Below are 17,368 nucleotides of genomic sequence, written 5' to 3'. Positions count from 1 at the left end.
GACATCATAAACCCTCACTGCTCATCGGCTCACACCCACATTCCATGGTCAGACCTCTGAAATAGTGCTGTGCAACAGAAATACAACGGGAGCTATGTGTGTAATTTTCATTTTCTTGCAGCCATATTTAAAAATGTAAGAAGAAACTGCATAAGCACTTGAGAAGATGCTCAATATTTTTACTAGTAACCATTAGGGAAATGCAAATCAAAACCACAATGAGATACCATCTCATACTCATTAGGATGGCTATTGTGAAGAAAAGAAAGAAAAGAAAAAGGATGTGGAGAAATTGGAGCTCTGGTGTACTGTTGGTGGAAATGTCAAATGGTATAATGTTGCCAGTGGAATTCGGTCCTTTCAGGGAAAGGAAAGCTTCCGGAGATCCGTGTGGGAGTGGTAAGGTTTACTAAAAAAAGGACTGTCCCGGGTTCAGCTGTGGTGGCTCAGCTCCGGCCGTCCCTGAAAGGAAAGTCCGGCCTTGTCTTCATCAAGCCCAGAACACAGGCCAGTGTCAGCCGGTGGTCCCTGGAGTGAGAATGCCCTTGGCAGGCAGCCCTGGGGTCCCTGGAGCTTCTATGCTTTGAATGCTGCAACTTCCTATGGAAGCAGGTTTATGCTGCCCTGTAGATTAGGCTTAACAATGCCTGATTTCCTTTACTTCCCTTCTTTGTAACACCTAGCGATCTACGCTTAGATAGCCGCTGTGGAAAACAGTCTGCTGGTTCCTCAGAAAATCAAGCATAGGCCCATTCTCCCTCTTGGGAACATGCCCAAACACACACACACACACACACACACACACACACACACACACACACAACCAGGCATGCATCTCCTAAACTCTTAGGGTCCCCACACATTTGCAACCAGGGAAACATTGGGCAGCAGCAACTCAGCCTGGGCTGATCCCTGACCCCATCTCCAAAGCACCTTTGCTCTGCCTTTTCAATGAGCCAAAGCAGCCCCACCTCAGCCCACTCCTTTCCGAGAATACTTCCAGAGAGCTAAAATAGCTCCTGTCGCTTCTTCTATCCTAAGCCCTTCCTGCTTTCACTGTTCCCATCTTTACTAAATGTACTCTCAAAATAAAAATAAAAAATTAGCCCGCCCTACCCAGTTTGGCTCAGTGGATAAAATATATTAATAAACAAATAGATAAAATAAAAAATTAAACATAGAATTACTACATGATCCATAAATCTCACTTCTAGGTATAGAACCAAAAGAACTAAAAGCCAGGACTTGAACAGGTATCTGTACACCCATGTTTATAACAGCATTATTCATGCTAGCCAAAAGCAGAAACAACCCAAGTGTCCATGATGGATGATGAACAAAATGTGGAAAGTACACACTATGGGATATTATTCAGCATAAAAAAGGAAGACAATTCTGGCACATGCCACAACATGGATGGACCTTAAAGCCAGTGTGCTAAGTAAAATAAGTGAGACACAAAAGGACAAATACCTATAACCCCACTTCCGTGAGGTCCCTAGAGTAGCAAAATTCATGGAGACACAGAGTAGAAAGGTGGCTGCAGAGCTGAGGGAAGAGGGGTGTGGGGAGCTGTTAAATGGGTAGCTTCAGTTTTGTAAGATGAAGAGGGCTCTGGAGATGGATGGCGGTGATGGCTGCACAATAATTTTTTTTAATATATTTTATTGATTTTTCACAGAGAGGAAGGGAGAGGGATAGAGAGCTAGAATCATCAATGAGAGAGATACATCAACCAAGCTGCCTTTTGCACACCCCACACCGGGGATGTGCCCGCAACCAATGTACATGCCCTTGACCGGAATTGAACCTTGGACCCTTGAGTCCGCAGACCAATGCTCTATCCACTGAGCCAAATCTGTTTCAGCGCTGCACAACAATTGAATGTACTTAATTAACACTACTGAACTGTACACTTACAAAATAAGTTAAAACCATTAATTTTAATGTATATTTTACCACAATAAAAATCTTAAACAGGTGAAATTAGTTTTAGTCATATTTAATATATTACAATATACTCAAAATATCATTTTAATATGTAATTTTAAATATCATTGAAATGTTTTATATTCTTGTTGCCATACTAAGCCTTTGAAAACGTAGCATTCAGCATGTATGTTACACTGACAGTGCCCCTCTGGTAGGGCCTGCCCATTTCAAGTGCTCAGCAGCCACATGGAGCCAGTGGATGCCTTGCTCTCAAACCTCATCGGCAGGCATCTGCATTCTAGTTGCAAAGGCCCACATCTCCCCTGCAACACTCCTGCAGCTCGTCTGCAAACACACCTGCAGTTTTTCTGAAAACCCCACACCACCTTCAAACACGCCCACAGCTCTAGGCCAGTCCCCGAATCTCATTGCAGGCATCTTCAGAACCTTTGCAGGTTGATCTGACCTTCAAATCACTCCTCTTTGCATTAATGTTCATCAAGTTCCATAAGCCAATGGGAAGCACCCTGGCAGGGCCTCAGATAGTCATCTCAAAGTCGGGGAGCCGGTGGCCTGAGGCTGGGCAGGAGACCCCCAAATGTACTTCCTCTTGCTTTCCCTCTGGCTCTTCATCCTCCTCCTCTTCCTCGAAGATCTCCTCCTCCTCCTCTTCTTCCAGGAAAGCAACCAGCTCCTCCCGCAGCAGCCCCATCTCCAGCCCCAAGCTACATAGCTGGCCGAGCAGCTGGACATCCACTCTTCGAAGGTTCTCCTGCCAGAGGGAAATGGAAGTCATAGGCATTATGAGAGCATCCTGCCTTCCCCTCCCCCACCGGCCACCCCAATCTGGATGGGAGCAGGTCCCAGCTCAAGACCTAACAAAGATTCTTTGCTTGACTAAACTTTGGATAGGCTCCTGTATCTTTTCCTAGGCCTACCTCTGCACCTCCTTGTTCAATCCACTTTTAGCAAGAATCCCCAGCCTCCACACCTGAATACTCTCCATATCCTATTGAATCGGGTTCCTCATCCTCCCATTTCCCCCAGGTGATGTCCGATCACCCTGGACCCCCTTCAGCAGGATCCTGCTGAGTCACTTTACCCAAAATGTCCCCTTTCTGTTCTTGTAATTTTCTACCCACTAACCCCCAGTGGCTCCTAGGTTGTAAATTTCCATTTGCCCATGCTGTATTTGGAGGTGATCTCTCTCTCTTCCACTGCACAATCCCGTCACAATGGTCTCTGTACCCATCACCTTACCACCTGTAACCTGTGTTCTTGGGCTGGTCCTCACTATGTCCCTGGACCTGTCACCCTGCTTCTCAGTGTCTCCTGATCTGTTTCTGTATTTCATTGTCCCTCCCTGTCTCTACCTCCCTCTGTATGTGTCGGACTCTTAATCTCTGTCTTCGTTTCCCTCTCTTGTTATCTCTGTGTCGCCACCTGTCTTTGTTTCTATGACTTTCCATATCCATCTTTCTCTGTCTCTATTTCACTGTCATCATCTTTCAGATAATCTGAGTCTGTCTCTGTTGCTATCCTCAATCTCATCTTTCCATCACTATCTACCTCTTTCTTTCTGGGTCCCTCTCTGTGTCTCTGTCTCTATTCTTATCTCTCACTCTTTGGGTCTATGTGTCTGTCTGTATCTCTCTCTTTAGCTGTGTGTGTGTGTGTGTGTGTGTGTGTGTGTGTCTGTGTGTGTATTTCTCTATTCCTGTCTCTCAATTTCTGTCTTTCAATCTCTGGCCCTTTCTATTTTCAGACATTAACACTCACTCTCCCCCCACCCCTACTCTATCTTTGGCCCCTCCAAACTCCTCACTCACCAGTTCCTCCCAGATCCACAGCAGACTCTCCCTGGCACCTTCGGTGTCTGTCCCTGGGGACGTGAGGGTCTGACCAGCTCTCCATGATGAGGGGACACCCATTAGGGCCCTGGGGGGTGGACCCAGCCCTGGGGGCACCAGTCCAGCCTGCCTCAGCTGTCTCCACAGCTCCATAGTCTCTGAGCAGTGGATGCCAGGAGCAGGAAGTAGCAAGGTCCAGAATGACCCCACCCCCGGGGAATCTGGGGGGTAAGGGAGTAAAGGGCAGTGGAAGGGTGGTGGTAGGAGGGTCTGACATGGCGTCCCAAAGTCCATTCTTCAGTGAGAATCAGCATTTTTTTTTCTTTCTGAAGTCTAACCTCAACTCTGCTCACAAGGGTCCAACTCTACCCCCTTTTCCCACCTCAATCCCCACCTCTTCTCAGGCCTAACCCCTTCCTGTGTTTGGTGTCTATTGATGCCTGGCCTCGTCCTGTCTGGCCCCCTCCTGAGTCCCTCCCACCACTCATCCTCAAACCCCAGGGTGGTTCTTGCTTCCTCCACTCAGGCCACCCCAGGACTTCCCAACCAGTCGCCTGAGCAGCCAGGAGTGGCTCCAAGAGAATGGTCCCTCAGCAGGGCTGCCTCCGAGTCCAGGCTGCTGATTTCCACTGAGCAACCAATTCTGCTGACTCTAGACTTGCCCACAGATATTATTACTGTCAGCATTGGGCCCCGCCAGGGAGAAGGTTGGAACACACTCCAGGCCTCTCTGCTAGAACTCCTCTGTCAGGCCCAGGCATTCGAATTCCTTTGATTTGTCAATGGCTCCTAAGTTCCTGACTCCAGTCCTGACGATTCAGACCCCTGCTCAGCCTCTCCACCTGGATGTCTCAAGGTGAATATGGTCAAAACAGAACTCTCCATCGGGACCTACCCCATTGTATTGGTTTCCTGGTGCTGCTATAACAAAGTACCACAAATGTAGCGACTTAAAATAGCACCGAGTTATCCTCCCACCGTTCTGAAAGTCAGAAGTCTAAAGTGGGTTCACAGGGCTCGGTTCCTTCTGGAGGGTTGAGGGGATAGAAGCCTTGTGGATAGAAGTCTAACCTCACCCACTCCAGCTTCTAGAAGCCTTGTGGATAGAAGTCTAACCTCACCCACTCCAGCTTCTAGAAGCCGCCCACACCCCTTGGCTCATAGCCTCTTCCTTTCATCACTCCACCCTCTTGAATCTACCAGCAGGACTCTCCTGCCGCCATTTATAATACCCTCATGATTACACTGGGCCCCCTCAATTATCCAGGATAATCTCCCCATTTCAAGATTGCTAAACTTAACCACATGCTTTGTTTACCATAGAAAGTAACATATGCACAGTCCCAGGATCAGAACATGGATGTTAGGGGGGTGGGAGGGTGGTCGGGGGGTCGGGGGTCGGGGGTCAGACATTTTCAGCCACCACACCTGTCCTTCCAAACACTTGCTATTCCCCAGTTCTATCATTTTAGTTTCTCAAGCTGTTGGCCCGACCTTCAAAACGGACTCATAAACTGAACACTTCTCACCATGTCCATTGCCCATCCCTGCTCCTGTCCCCTCATCTCTGGTCTGGATGGTGACAGTAGCCCTTTGCTGCCCCCTGCTCGCACCCTTGCCCTCTAACATCTGTTTTCAGCCTGGCAGACATGGTCTTTACACAAATCTGTCCTGTGAATGGAATAATATCCTACCCTACCTGCACAGTCAGCCCCCTGCCCTCCTGTCTGACCCCGTCTTCTACCTCTCTTTTCAGTGGCTCCCTTCTCTGGGCCTTTGCACTGGCTGTTACACTGCCAGTGCCTGGAACACTTTCCTCCCAGAATTTTGAATGGCTGTTTCCTTCCTATCCTCCACTTAAATGTCACCTCTTCCTATGGCCCTATACCACAGTCACTCCCTATTATATTACCTGTTTTTATTTGCCTCTTATCAAATACTAGCTGAAATGATGCTGCTTATTCATGTTTCTTATCCATCCTCTCCTTGCCTGGAATGTTGACTCCCTGAGAAAGGGGCTGGGTCTGTCCTGTTCACCACGGTAACCTCAACACCCAGAGCAGTGACTGCCCATGGTACATGCTCAGTAAATATCTGTGGGATGGATGGATGGCTAATTCTATCCACAAGATTTCACATTGAAGCTTCACTCTGAGCTCCAAACTGAAATCATAAACACATCACAATACTAATCTTGAGACCTCACCTTCTCCTCTTGCCCTGAAGTCTAACCTCAACCACTCCAGCCTTTTCCCCTTCCAGGGAAAAAGAATGCTGGTCAGCTTTGGAAGTACATCTTTCCTTATTATAAGGAGGTAGCAAGTGAGAGCTGGAGAGGAGGGAAGCTCAGGGGAACCGTGGGGGCAGTCAAAGGAAAGGAAGGGCTGCCCACCTCTCCTCGGGAAAGTCTACAGAGAGGGCGCTCAGAGCAATCTCTAAACCCAAGAGCAAAAAGCGCGTGTGCCTTTAAGAGGAGCCTGCAACCATAAAAAGATAAAGACAGAGCCAGGTGGGTGGGATAAGAAAGGGCCGGCCCCTTCCGGTTACATAATCTCCACAAGATGGCGGCGCCCAGGGCGGTAGGTCTCGGGGTTCCTAGCACCCCCAAATGGAAGTCCGCTCGGCTGCCTCTGCCTTCGGGGCCTTTGCCGGCGCCCCGGAAGCGAGGGGCGTGGGGGCGCAGGAGGACCCCGGCCGGGCCTCGCGCTGCCCGCGGAGACGTGGCTGCTGGGGCCGGGAAGGACGGGTGTGGGTCGCGGGCTGCTGGGGAGCTTCCGAGAGGAAGAGGGGGCGGGTCTGGCAGTAATAAGCCTATAAAAGAAGCAGAGAATGCTTTCCGATTGGCGCACCCAGCCAATCAGAGGCAGGGATGAGGGAGGATGGGCTGGCGAAGGCGGGACTTGTGCCCTCTCCGGTAGTTCAGTGGTTAAAAGCAGCGCGTTTCCCCGACCCACCGAAGGGTTGCGGGTTCGATTCTCTGTCAGGGGCGCACGAATCTGTTTTGCTGGTTCCATACCCTGAGGGAGGCAACCAATCTCTTATCTCCCTCCCACTCTTTCTAAAACAATGAGGGGGAAATGTCCTCGCGTGAGGATTGACAAAAAAGAGAAAAAGAGTGAAACTTGGAAGGGAAAGGGGGTTTGGAAGGGTAAGACTCCAAAGAATTCCATAAGGGAAATTCAGAACAGTTAGGAATGTTGATAGAAAACCAAAGGGATGTTGATGGAATGGGGGAGCCAAAAGGAAAATACCTGGGAGGGTTAAGGGTGAATTTTTCAGTATTTGTGGAGAATTTTTGGAAAGAATTGGGTAAAGTCGGTAATGAAGTTAGAGAAAATTAAAATAAGAGGTTGGGAGCTTACGAGGAATTTTGAGGGAACAAAGATTTGGGCAAGTTTTTTGGGGAAAAGAGAAGTTGGTTAAAGCATAAAGAAAAATTGGGGGCAGGCTGAGAATACTTTTAAGAGAAGTTTAAGGGTGGTTTGGAAACAAACTAAACAAATTAAGATTATATTTGGGGGAAAGAATTTGGTTATTCAGGAAGACTCTAGAGAAAACTGGGTAAAATTAAGGGAAGAATTTGTGGAAAATTAACAGGTCAGATAATGGAGGTTTTGAGAGAAAATAAGCATTTGAGGGGAAAATAGAGAATTTGAGAAAATCAAGAATTTTTTGCTAAATCAAAGAGACAATTTAGGGTTAAGAGGAAGAACTTGGGGGAAACATGGAGGGAAATTTGGGAATCCCAAATGCGGAATTTGAAAATTCTGAATTTAGTGAATCAGGAACATTGTGTGTGTGTGTGTGGGGGGGGGGGGGGTGTTCATAAACCTAGAAAAGAACAGAGGGGTTCAGCCCGGTCTCACAGGAGGCTCTCCAGACTCAGCCTTTCCTCTCTTCCTTCCCAGTGCCTGCGCCTGGTGGCCCCCATATGGAATTTGAGCACCAGTGGTAGCCGTTGTCTGAGCAGTGCCGTGAGCCCTGAGGGCAATCAGAGGAAGGGGGGGGTGCTGCTCCAATTCCTGGCTGACCGCTTCTATGATGTGGAGGCTTTGAGGGACTATTTGTTCCAAAAGCAGCTGTCAAAAGTGCACAAGAAAAATCGGTGAGAACCCCTGGCCTGCAAGACCCTACTGCTCAGCCTCACTGGTCAGAATCCATCCCTGCCCTTGCCACTCCTGGGTGGTCCTGTGGCTTCCAGTACTCGCCATGCGACTTATATCTTCATGTATGGCTCACACCCTTCCCAAGGACTCCAGTTCATGTAGGCAACCTGCTGCCCACCATCTCCTCTTGGTCTAGCTGGCTCCTCAGACCTAACCTGGTGAACAGCAAACACTTGATTTCCCCTAAGAGGTTTGCTCACCTCCAAGCCTTCCCCATGCCAGTAAACAGCACCACTGCCCACCCAGTTGTTCCAGCCAAATTCTAAGGAGTCATCCCTGATTCCTCTGTCTCTCTGCTGTGTACATCTAGCCGGTCAATAAAATACTAGAATATCTCAAATTTGACTAGTTCTCACCTCCTTCAGTGTTTTTAGCCTGAACAGAGACTCCTCACTTTATGGTTGGATTACTGCAGTAATATAGCTGGTCACTGTTGGCCCCTGCAGTCTCTTTATAGGTTAAAAAGCAGCCAAATTACTTTTTAAAAAGTAAAATTAAGAACATTACCGTTTTGCTTGAAATCGTGAAACAAAGAACATTACCATTTTTCTTGAAACCCTGAAAGTTTCCAGTTGCAACTAGAATGAAAGCCAAACTCCAAAGCCAAAAACCTGGTATCTACTGAGCTTTGAGACACCTACCAGGGACTCTCCTCACCCCTGCACCATGGTGTCTTCATTGCTGTTTGTTCAACTGTCCTAATTTGAGCAGCTGAGCCTTGCACTGGCTGTTCCCCTTGGCCTGGCAGCCTCATGCCTTGACCTCTGCATTCCTTCCTGCCACTCAGTTCTCTGCACAGGTTTCAGCACCTCCATGAAGCATTTCTCATCAGCAAACTGCACTAGCCTTCTCCATCCCCACCCTGACCCAAGCCACTCCTAGTCAGCCTCTGTTACTCTCCTCCTGGAATTGATACTGCCTGCCACTCGCTCTCCTGGTTTATTACTGTTTCTTCCTGTAAGTTAACTTCAGAAGGGCAGGGACAGTTATCTGCCTTGGTCACCACTGCCCCCCTGTGCCCAGCACTTAAGAGTCACTCAGTTAACAGTTGTAGCCTCTGTGTGTCCGTCAGTCCCGATACTGTGGACTCTGACCGTCTCAGCAGCACTGGGACATGGTGAGGGGCGAAGTGCTCCCCAGGCCTCACCCTCAGCTACTGTTCTCTCGGCAGATCCTTCGTCGGCATCAAGAAACGATACGGCCCATACATCGCAGGAGCCTCCTTTGTCCTGAAGCAGGGAGGCGCAGTCAAGTATGACAGCAAAGGTGTCAAACGGGGATGGGGGAGGCCAAAGGTGGGCTCTCTAAGCCTCAGGCTCTTCAGGCGGGCAGGCTTCCCCGGGGGTCCCCCAGCCTCTGGCCCCCACTGACTGTGGCTTGGAGCTTCGTCTCAGGCTTCCGTTTTGTCATCTGGAACATGGAATGATAGTGTATCTAACCTATAAACACATTTGCAGTGTAAATGCTTGTAACAAGGTCTGGCATGGCACATGTGTTCAATAAGCACTAGTTTCTCTTCTCTCCTTCTCTCTTCCTCTTCCAACCTTTGGGAGATTTCCACCGCCACCTTTTCTCTTCTTGCTTGAAAAGCAAGATTCATGTAGACTTTATCTACTTCTCATCATTCTAATTAAAATTTTTACTTGGTTTGTGCATTTCCCCCAGCACCTTCCTTAGAAAAGGAAGGTATCTGCAGAGACCGGTTTGGCTCAATGGATAGAGCGTCGGCTTGGGGACTGAAGGGTCCCGGGTTCGATTCCGGTCAAGGGCATGTACCTTGGTTGCGGGCATATCCCCAGTAGGGGGTGTGCAAGAGGCAGCTGATCGATGACTCTCTCTCATCGATGCTTCTAACTCTCTACCTCTCTCTCTTCCTCTCTGTACAAAATCAATAAAATATATTTTTTTAAAAAGAAAAGGAAGGTATCTGAAAATGTCCCAACTTTTGCCCGTCTAGAAAGGTTCTTATATTGGAGCTCTTTTACATTATCAGTAATGTCTCCAGCCCTCAGCTTCTAGGTACATAAAACTGGCCAAACATTCCATATTTAATAGGATCATCCTGGGACCCAATGAAACCAGATGTGTATACCCCTTAGAACAAGAGCAGACAGTACCATCATTGTATTAAATGGGCTGGGTAGTGGTCTCAGGAGGCTGGAGGTGATAAATGGGGTACCCACCTGGAACCTCCTTTCTAGATTCCAAGGCCAAGAGTGGATTCGGGCCACTGGGCATGGCTATTCCCGCCTCAAGTTGTTGAATTTCCAGGCAGTACCTATAGAGGCGGTGGATGCCAGTGACTGTGCCATCAACTACGAAGGCCTGGACAACGTCTGTGAGTGGGGGGCGGGGTGGACATGGGCGGGGCTCTGCATTTTCCCTTTCATGGTGGGCTCCAGAAGGGTTCTTTCTCAGTGCCATCTGCCCTCTCCCTTCCGCAGTGGCCCTGAAGGAGCTGCAATCCCTGTGGCTGCAGCGCTGTCCCCATGTGGATGACTGGTGTCTCAGCCGCCTCCACCAGCTGGCCAGTTCATTGCAGGAGCTCTCGCTGGCTGGTTGCCCCCGAATCTCCGAAAGGGGCCTCGCCTGCCTCCATCACCTCCAGTAAGACCTCAGCTCAGCCTATCCCCTACCTCCATCCCCCCACCCCAAGCCAGGGCAGGGGCTCCCACCCAGCTCACATGGGATAGTGGGGCGGGAGCAATGCCAGGCAGTTGGGGGTCTGCCTGCCTCCATGACAAACCTGGTGTCTGGTGGGTAAGCACAGAGGAGCAGGGGCAGTGAGTCTGGAGGAATTAATGAAAACTCCATATTTTCACTGTTGTAGAACCTTAGGAGCCAGAGATGTCTATTTGTAATTAACACAATGGATTCATGGATGTGGGCATTCTAGACAGTTAAAGATTTAAGAAGCTAGGTGTTAAATGGGGGCCAGTGCACCCCTCCATACACTCTCTCAGATGCTGTCCTCATGCGAGCCTTCCCCCTTCTTGATTCCTCAGGAACCTCCGCAGGCTGGACATCTCAGACCTACCTGCTGTGTCCAACCCAGGCCTCACTCAGATCTTGGTGGAGGAGATGCTGCCCAAGTGCGAGGTTGTGGGGGCTGAGTGGGCCCAGGGCCTGAAGTCGGGGCCGGAAGAGCAGTCTCGGGACACAGCCAGCCCCCTCCCTGCCTAGTCACAGCCCCTCCCCATCCAGATGGATCTCAGCCAGGCGGTGTGGAGTCACTGACAGTTATATTTCTGGCTTCCAGTTGGGCTCACTCATTGTGGGGGTTGAGGTGGGACGAGGGATGTGGCACTGGGGGGTCAGGGGGAAGGAGAGCATGTGGTCCCCACCTCATGGACTGGCTACACTCTGGACTGAAGGTCACAGCTCCTGTCATCCTGTCAGGCAGCCTTTCCCACATACTTCTAGTAACTTCCTTCCTGGCCAGGGTGGGGCTGGTAAGGACTCTCGGTTGCAAGTAGCCCCAGGGAGCTGCATTTTCTCTTGTGGCCTCCCCACTTTGCCCACTACTGTGTTGAGACCTCTCAAATGAACCTTTTAAGTGTGCTGTTTCCTACCGCAACCCTATGATATCGGGGTGCTCCTGGCATCCCAAAGGGATGGTTATTCCGTGTGGGACTAGTCAGCTCACTGCAGGGTACGGCATCCCTTGCCCACACTCACTAAATGCCAGTAGCATCCCAAGTCCTATGGTGTTCCAGCTTACTGACTGACTGGCTTCAGATTCAATGTTTTATCTGCTCTGAAAACTGGACTGGCCTTTGAAATATTTTTCCTTTATTAACTGGCATGAGCCTTGTCAGTAGGAGGCGCTCGAGAGACTTTGCAGGAAGCAAGGCTTTTGCTTCCTGGTTCCAGCTCACGTGTGCAGGCTCCTGCCTCGCTAGCTCTCTGGTGGCTTCTCCATGGCCAGGGGGTCAGCAGCCTCCCCTGAAACCCCACCCTGCCCCACCTGGCAGTTTCCTGGAGGTGTATTTCACTGGGCTACCTCCTGTGAATGTCCACCACACCCCAGAGGTGATTTCCAAGGCACCTTACCAGTGAATCCCTTGTCACTCTAATTTGCTGTTGGAGTCAATAATTCTTAAAATGTTCCCTGTTCCGATTGCTGGGCTTTTCCCCCTCTCCAGATTGGATCCAAACTGGAACGGCATTGGTATCCAGAGTGTTCCAGGAGCTAGGCTCACAGAGATGGGACTGAGTCCGGGGCCTGCAGTCACAGTCAGGCCATCACGGGTTTATTGTGATGAGGTGCAGCTGAAGCACCAGCCCCAGGAGCCCCTCTGGCTGCAGCACTTGACTGCTGTGGCAGCGATGACCATTCTAAAGATAGGCATGGACAGGTTCTGTGCAGTGCCCTTGAATGCCTACAGCACAAGGACGAGCTCGGGTCTGCCACCTCAGCTCAAATCACAGAACTGAAGCACTTCTGTGACAGCCCCTATGGTTAGTTCTTGTAGCCACAGGGCTGAGTGTACTGAAAATGCAACACAGCATCGATGGTTGAATTCCTCTCCTCACGTGAAAGTGAGGGTGCTAACTGGTAAACAGTGAGATCTTGAAATTTCGTACGCTGTTGTCTCAGGAGAAGCACGATCTTGGAAACTCACCTCACTCAGCCTCCTTAGCAGCATCTGAGGAGACCACCAGTCTTCCTGTGCTTGAAACCCCCAGGATTTAATGGGGAAGAAGCCTTGAGAGTGTCCATTCTCAAGAGTCATCACAAGCACCCTGCTATCACTACACCCATAAATACCCCGGGACAAATCTCAGCATGCCCCAGGAGACAAGTGCTCACTAAGACCCAGGAGTGACAGCTTATACACTAAAATACTTGTATAGTCAGAAACCTGGGGAACCCATGCAGGAATGGATTCTAAGGGTGTAAGACCAGTGAGGGTGGGCAATTTCACTGGTTCTCTGGTACAAGGGTACTTACTAAAGATTGTGGATTTAGTGGGTTAGCTTGTGCAGCTGGGGGTGGTTCTAACGCTGTCTTGGTTGGGTAACTTGGACTTGGATTCAACACTGGCTTACAGTTAATGAGGCAAGAAGTCAGAAGGGATCCGCTGGGACCGGTTTGGCTCAGTGGATAGAGCGTCGGCCTGCGGACTGAAAGGTCCCGGGTTCGATTCCGGTCAAGGGCACGTACCGTGGTTGCGGGCACATCCCCAGTAGGGGATGTGCAAGAGGCAGCTGATCGATGATTCTCTCTCATCGATGTTTCTAACTCTCTATCCCTCTCTCTTCCTCTCTGTGAAAAATCAATAAAATATATTAAAAAAAAAAAAAAAAAAAAAGAAGTCAGAAGGGATCCAAAGGCTTAGGGAGGCAGCGATTTTGGATTGATCATGGTCGACCTGCATGTCTAGCTGACCCCTCCCCCCCCCCCCGCTCTGTTCCACAGAAGGCACCTCTTCTTGGCACTCAGCTTTCCCTGTTCCCATTGCTGTGTGCTTTCCCTCCTGATTGGACCCAGATTGATGCACATAGCAATAAAAACTGTACACTCTGAGATTTCCAGAAACACTCCCCTGTGGAGAACCTCTGCACCCCCTGGGAGTAGATAGTTGAGCCAGGAGAGTTCAGGGGGCTTGGACCTCTAAGCCCTGGGGGAAGGCTTAGACCCCCATCAGGGGTGCTGAGGCCCCTGACCCCAGTACTCCTGGTTGTCATTTCCCACTCTAGCTTTTATTCCATTAATAATCCCCACTTCCTCCATTACTGTCTTCCTCCAGCTGGTCCCATGGGCTCCATTATTCAAACTTAGGGGGAGGAGATCAGCACTGGACAGAATCCACTGCTGCGGCTAATAGGGTCCCTGAGACAGTCCTCCCTAACCCCAAGTGGAGTGAAGGGTCAGGCATAGTCCCACCCCAGGTTCCAGGAGGTCTGGGATGAGGAGGCCCCACCTGCTACCCTCCTCAGACAGCTGCTGCAGCCCCAACAGCAGAATCCTCGAGAGGGCATCCGGTGTAAACAGGCAGACAACCCCTCCTGTCCCTGGGGGCCGGATGTGAGTGTTCTCGTGTCCCTGTGCAGCTATGGGCAGGACTGGAGTGGGGGCCGGTAGGAATAGGTTCCCACCCTGCTCGTCAGGCAGCCAGGCACCAAAGAGAATGAAGATGCAGGGTTGGCTCAGCATGAAGGCTTCCTGTGCCCCTAACCCTCTAATGCCCTCTAGCTTGGCTCCACCTGCAGCTGCCCCTTCTCCTTCCATCTGGTCCTCTCCTGCTCCTCCCTGGCTTCGGCTCAGTTTGCAGACTCCCTCCACCCTCCTCTCTAAACCTTCCCCTTTACCCTCCCTCCCAAAGGGGCTTCCTGGCCACCCCTTATCTCGGGCTCACTGTCTCCATTTCTCTCATATTCATATTCTCCCTCTCTCTCTCTCTCCTCCCCCCCCCCACCCCCCTTTCTTCCCTTCTTCTTGCATTCTTGAGTTTACATCTGTCTTTCCTCCCTGCCTCCTCACTAGGTCCCCCTTGGCTGCCTGTCCTCACCAGCCCCCTTCCCCATTCCACCCCGACTCTGGGCAGCAACACCACCCCCATCTCTGGCAGGCTGACTCCTTCCCTCTCAGCACATTCTCTGCCGCCTCCTCCTTCCACCAATCATTAGCCCCTTGCCTCAGTTTTGCAACTTTGGGACTGTGCCTGTCTCTGGGCCATTCCACCACCACCCAGGTTCAGGCCTAGCTCTCAGTCTCACCCTCCCTCAGATTCTCCCAGTCCCTGCAGCCAATCCCCTCTGCTTCACCAGAAAACCAGCCCCAACAAGCCAGAGCCCAATCTCTCAGGTCAGCCTCCTGCCCTCCCCCTCTTCCCTGCCTCCCTCAGCCCCGCCCCAGTCCCTCCCAGCCCTTGGGGCCCTCCCAGCTGCCTGCTCCCCCTCCCTGCCCCACCCCTCTGGTTGGGCTGGGCTGGGCTGGGCTGGGCTGGGCTGGGCTGAAGAACAATGACACTCGGAGAAAGAAGATTCAGCCCCAGCAGGACCTGGGCAAAAGGGAGGGAGCTGGGAGGGCCTGACCAGAGGCCTGGGGTGCCGGAGCCAGACCCAGAGGTAAAGAGGGCTCCCCAGTCCCTGGGGTGGGGCAGTTGGAGCAAGGGAGTTTGGGTTTCTCTGACGCTGGAAGGAGCTGACCCCAGGGATCCTGATTCCTGGAGAGGGGGATGAATGGGGGAATGGGAACAAACTGTGGAAGGAATTGAGCTGAGAGTGGAAAGAGCGGGTGTTGGAATGGGATTGGAGCAGTGATTCCAGGTTCAGGAATAGGGGTCAGTTTAGGGTCTGGGACTAAGAGGCCATTACTGGGTTGGTGGGAACTATGAAGGCTCATCCTGCCCTCCAAAAGCCTCTGTGGCTCCTTTGCAGCTCCCACCGCGGCCATCACTACCCTGGGCTGGGTCATGCGCTGCCCCAAGTGCCTTCTCTGCCTGTCAGCACTGCTCACGCTCCTGGGCCTCAAAGTGTACATCGAGTGGACATCAGAGTCTCGGCTGAGCAAGGTCTATCTGGGACCCCAGGGCACCCTGCCAGGCCCCACACCAGCCAGTCCTGAGCCCACCCTGCCAGCTAACCTCTCGGCCCGTCTGGGCCATACTGGCCCACTGCCGTTGGCTTACTGGAACCAGCAGCAGTGGCGGCTGGGGGCCCTGCCCAGTGGGAACGGCACGGAGCGGGGAGACTGCCGGGCTTGGGGGGCTGCCGCGGCTGCTGAAATCCCCGATTTCACCTCCTACCCTGAGGACCTCCGCCGCTTCTTGCTGTCAGCAGCCTGCCGGAGCTTCCCTCAGTGGCTGCCTGGAGGGGGCCGTGGCCAAGTGCCCGGCTGTGGGGAAACCAATATCCCCCACCTGCTGCTGGCTGTCAAGTCGGAACCAGGGAGATTTGCTGAAAGACAGGCCGTGAGGGAGACCTGGGGTGGTCCCGCTCCTGGAACCCGCCTGCTCTTCCTGCTGGGGTCCCCGGTAGGTGAGGGGGGTCCTGACCTAGGCCCTCTGGTGGCCTGGGAGAGCCACCGCTACAGTGACCTGCTGCTCTGGGACTTCCTCGACGTTCCTTTCAATGAGACACTCAAGGACCTGCTGCTGCTGACCTGGCTTGGCCACCACTGCGCTGGTGTGAGCTTCGTCCTGCAAACTCAGGATGATGCTTTTGTGCACACTCCTGCCCTGCTGGACTACCTGCAGGCGCTGCCTCCCAGCTGGGCCCGAGGCCTCTACCTGGGGGAGGTCTTTACGCAAGCCAAGCCCCTCCGGAAGCCTGGAGGACCTTTCTACGTGCCGGTGTCCTTCTTTGAAGGTGACTACCCGGCCTATGCCAGCGGGGGTGGCTACGTCATCGCTGGGCGCCTGGCACCCTGGCTGTTGCAGGCAGCAGCCCGTGTGGCACCATTCCCCTTCAACGATGTCTACATTGGCCTGTGCTTCCGTGCTCTTGGCCTAGCACCCAGGGCCCACATAGGCTTCGTCACAGCCTGGCCGGCAGAGATCAGGCCTGACCCCTGCGCTCTCAGTGAACTGCTGCTGCTGCGACCCATCAGACCCCAGGACAGCATCTGGCTCTGGAAACACCTGCGGGACCCTCAGCTCCAATGCTGACCCGCGGTGAGGATGGGCAGGGAGGGCCAACCTGGCCTGGACCCAGGGCCTCAGTGCCTGCCCCTTGCTCAGCCTCTCTTTCTAGGCCATGTGAGGAGGCGGTCCTAGAATCACCACTGTTTGAGCCCCTCTTGGGCTGGCCCAGGCTATGGGACTGAGCATCAGGAGGCAGAGGACTGTTTTTGTCTTTTTGTTTGTTTGTTTGTTTTAATATGAACATCCCCCTCTGAGGCCTGGAGTGTTCTTTTGTGCCTATGGGGTCCTGGGAACTTTGTAAGAGCAGAGCTCAACCACCCATACCCTGCACACCCTGACCTTTACACTAGACACACTCCCCACCCCTACCGGACAGGGCCAGCTCCAGCAGCCTCCTGGCCACCTTGCTGGACACCAGGTTTACCTCACTCCATGGAACACCTCACCCCAGCCTGTCTGCTGAAGCTGGCCCTCAACCTTGTGAAAGTTTCCAGGAAATAGGTACCTCAATGGCCTTGGCCTTATCCATCTAACTCAGTGGTTCCCAACGTAGGGGACATGCCCCACAGGGGGGCAATTTGAGAATGAATTATTAACAGTAAAGTTTTTGCATTTTTATGGTTATAGAAGCCTCATATACAGTATATAAGTATATACTGTGACATATTTATGCATTTCAATTCTCTATTGTTTTGAAACTGCTATTTTTTTCATAACAATTCATATTATTCTTTTTTAAATAATTTCTTAGTGATTTCTTCCTCAGTCCTTCAACTATCCTTTCATTTTTTTACTTTTCTCTTTCATGGATGACATATTCTTTGGAAGC

The 17,368-nt window shown here is 51.5% G+C and overlaps 3 protein-coding genes across 4 annotated transcripts; 2 read left to right on the top strand and 1 right to left on the bottom strand.

Moving 5' to 3' along the window:
* Positions 1 to 1,653: 1,653 nt before the first annotated feature.
* Positions 1,654 to 4,848, bottom strand: ERICH4 (glutamate rich 4). Its single transcript, XM_084905424.1, has 2 exons — positions 3,762 to 4,848; positions 1,654 to 2,704 (listed from the first exon to the last, which is right to left on the bottom strand). Exons 1-2 carry the CDS (start codon positions 4,074 to 4,076, stop codon positions 2,471 to 2,473), a joined length of 549 nt encoding a protein of 182 aa, XP_084761550.1. The 5' UTR covers positions 4,077 to 4,848; the 3' UTR covers positions 1,654 to 2,470.
* Positions 4,849 to 6,285: 1,437 nt separating this feature from the next.
* DMAC2 (distal membrane arm assembly component 2) lies at positions 6,286 to 12,057 on the top strand. 2 transcript variants are annotated; one of them, XM_084905422.1, is made up of 6 exons: positions 6,287 to 6,361; positions 7,691 to 7,887; positions 9,120 to 9,200; positions 10,150 to 10,286; positions 10,393 to 10,555; positions 10,954 to 12,057. In XM_084905422.1, the coding sequence occupies exons 1-6, from the start codon at positions 6,344 to 6,346 to the stop codon at positions 11,129 to 11,131; spliced, it is 774 nt and encodes a 257-aa protein (XP_084761548.1). In that variant the 5' UTR covers positions 6,287 to 6,343; the 3' UTR covers positions 11,132 to 12,057. The 2 variants fall into 2 exon arrangements, with proteins under 2 accessions (XP_084761549.1, XP_084761548.1); XM_084905423.1 differs by lacking the exon at positions 9,120 to 9,200 and having other exon boundaries at positions 6,286 to 6,361.
* A 1,293-nt stretch (positions 12,058 to 13,350) lies between these two features.
* B3GNT8 (UDP-GlcNAc:betaGal beta-1,3-N-acetylglucosaminyltransferase 8) lies at positions 13,351 to 16,793 on the top strand. The gene is made up of 2 exons (XM_084905421.1): positions 13,351 to 15,022; positions 15,335 to 16,793. Exon 2 carries the CDS (start codon positions 15,370 to 15,372, stop codon positions 16,561 to 16,563), a length of 1,194 nt encoding a protein of 397 aa, XP_084761547.1. The 5' UTR covers positions 13,351 to 15,022; positions 15,335 to 15,369; the 3' UTR covers positions 16,564 to 16,793.
* The last annotated feature ends 575 nt before the right edge of the window (positions 16,794 to 17,368 follow it).

The sequence above is a fragment of the Pipistrellus hanaki genome (assembly GCF_964339955.1).
Source record: "Pipistrellus hanaki genome assembly, chromosome: 15".
Classification (NCBI taxonomy): Eukaryota; Metazoa; Chordata; class Mammalia; order Chiroptera; family Vespertilionidae; genus Pipistrellus; species Pipistrellus hanaki.
This window is presented reverse-complemented; position numbering and strand designations above follow the sequence as displayed.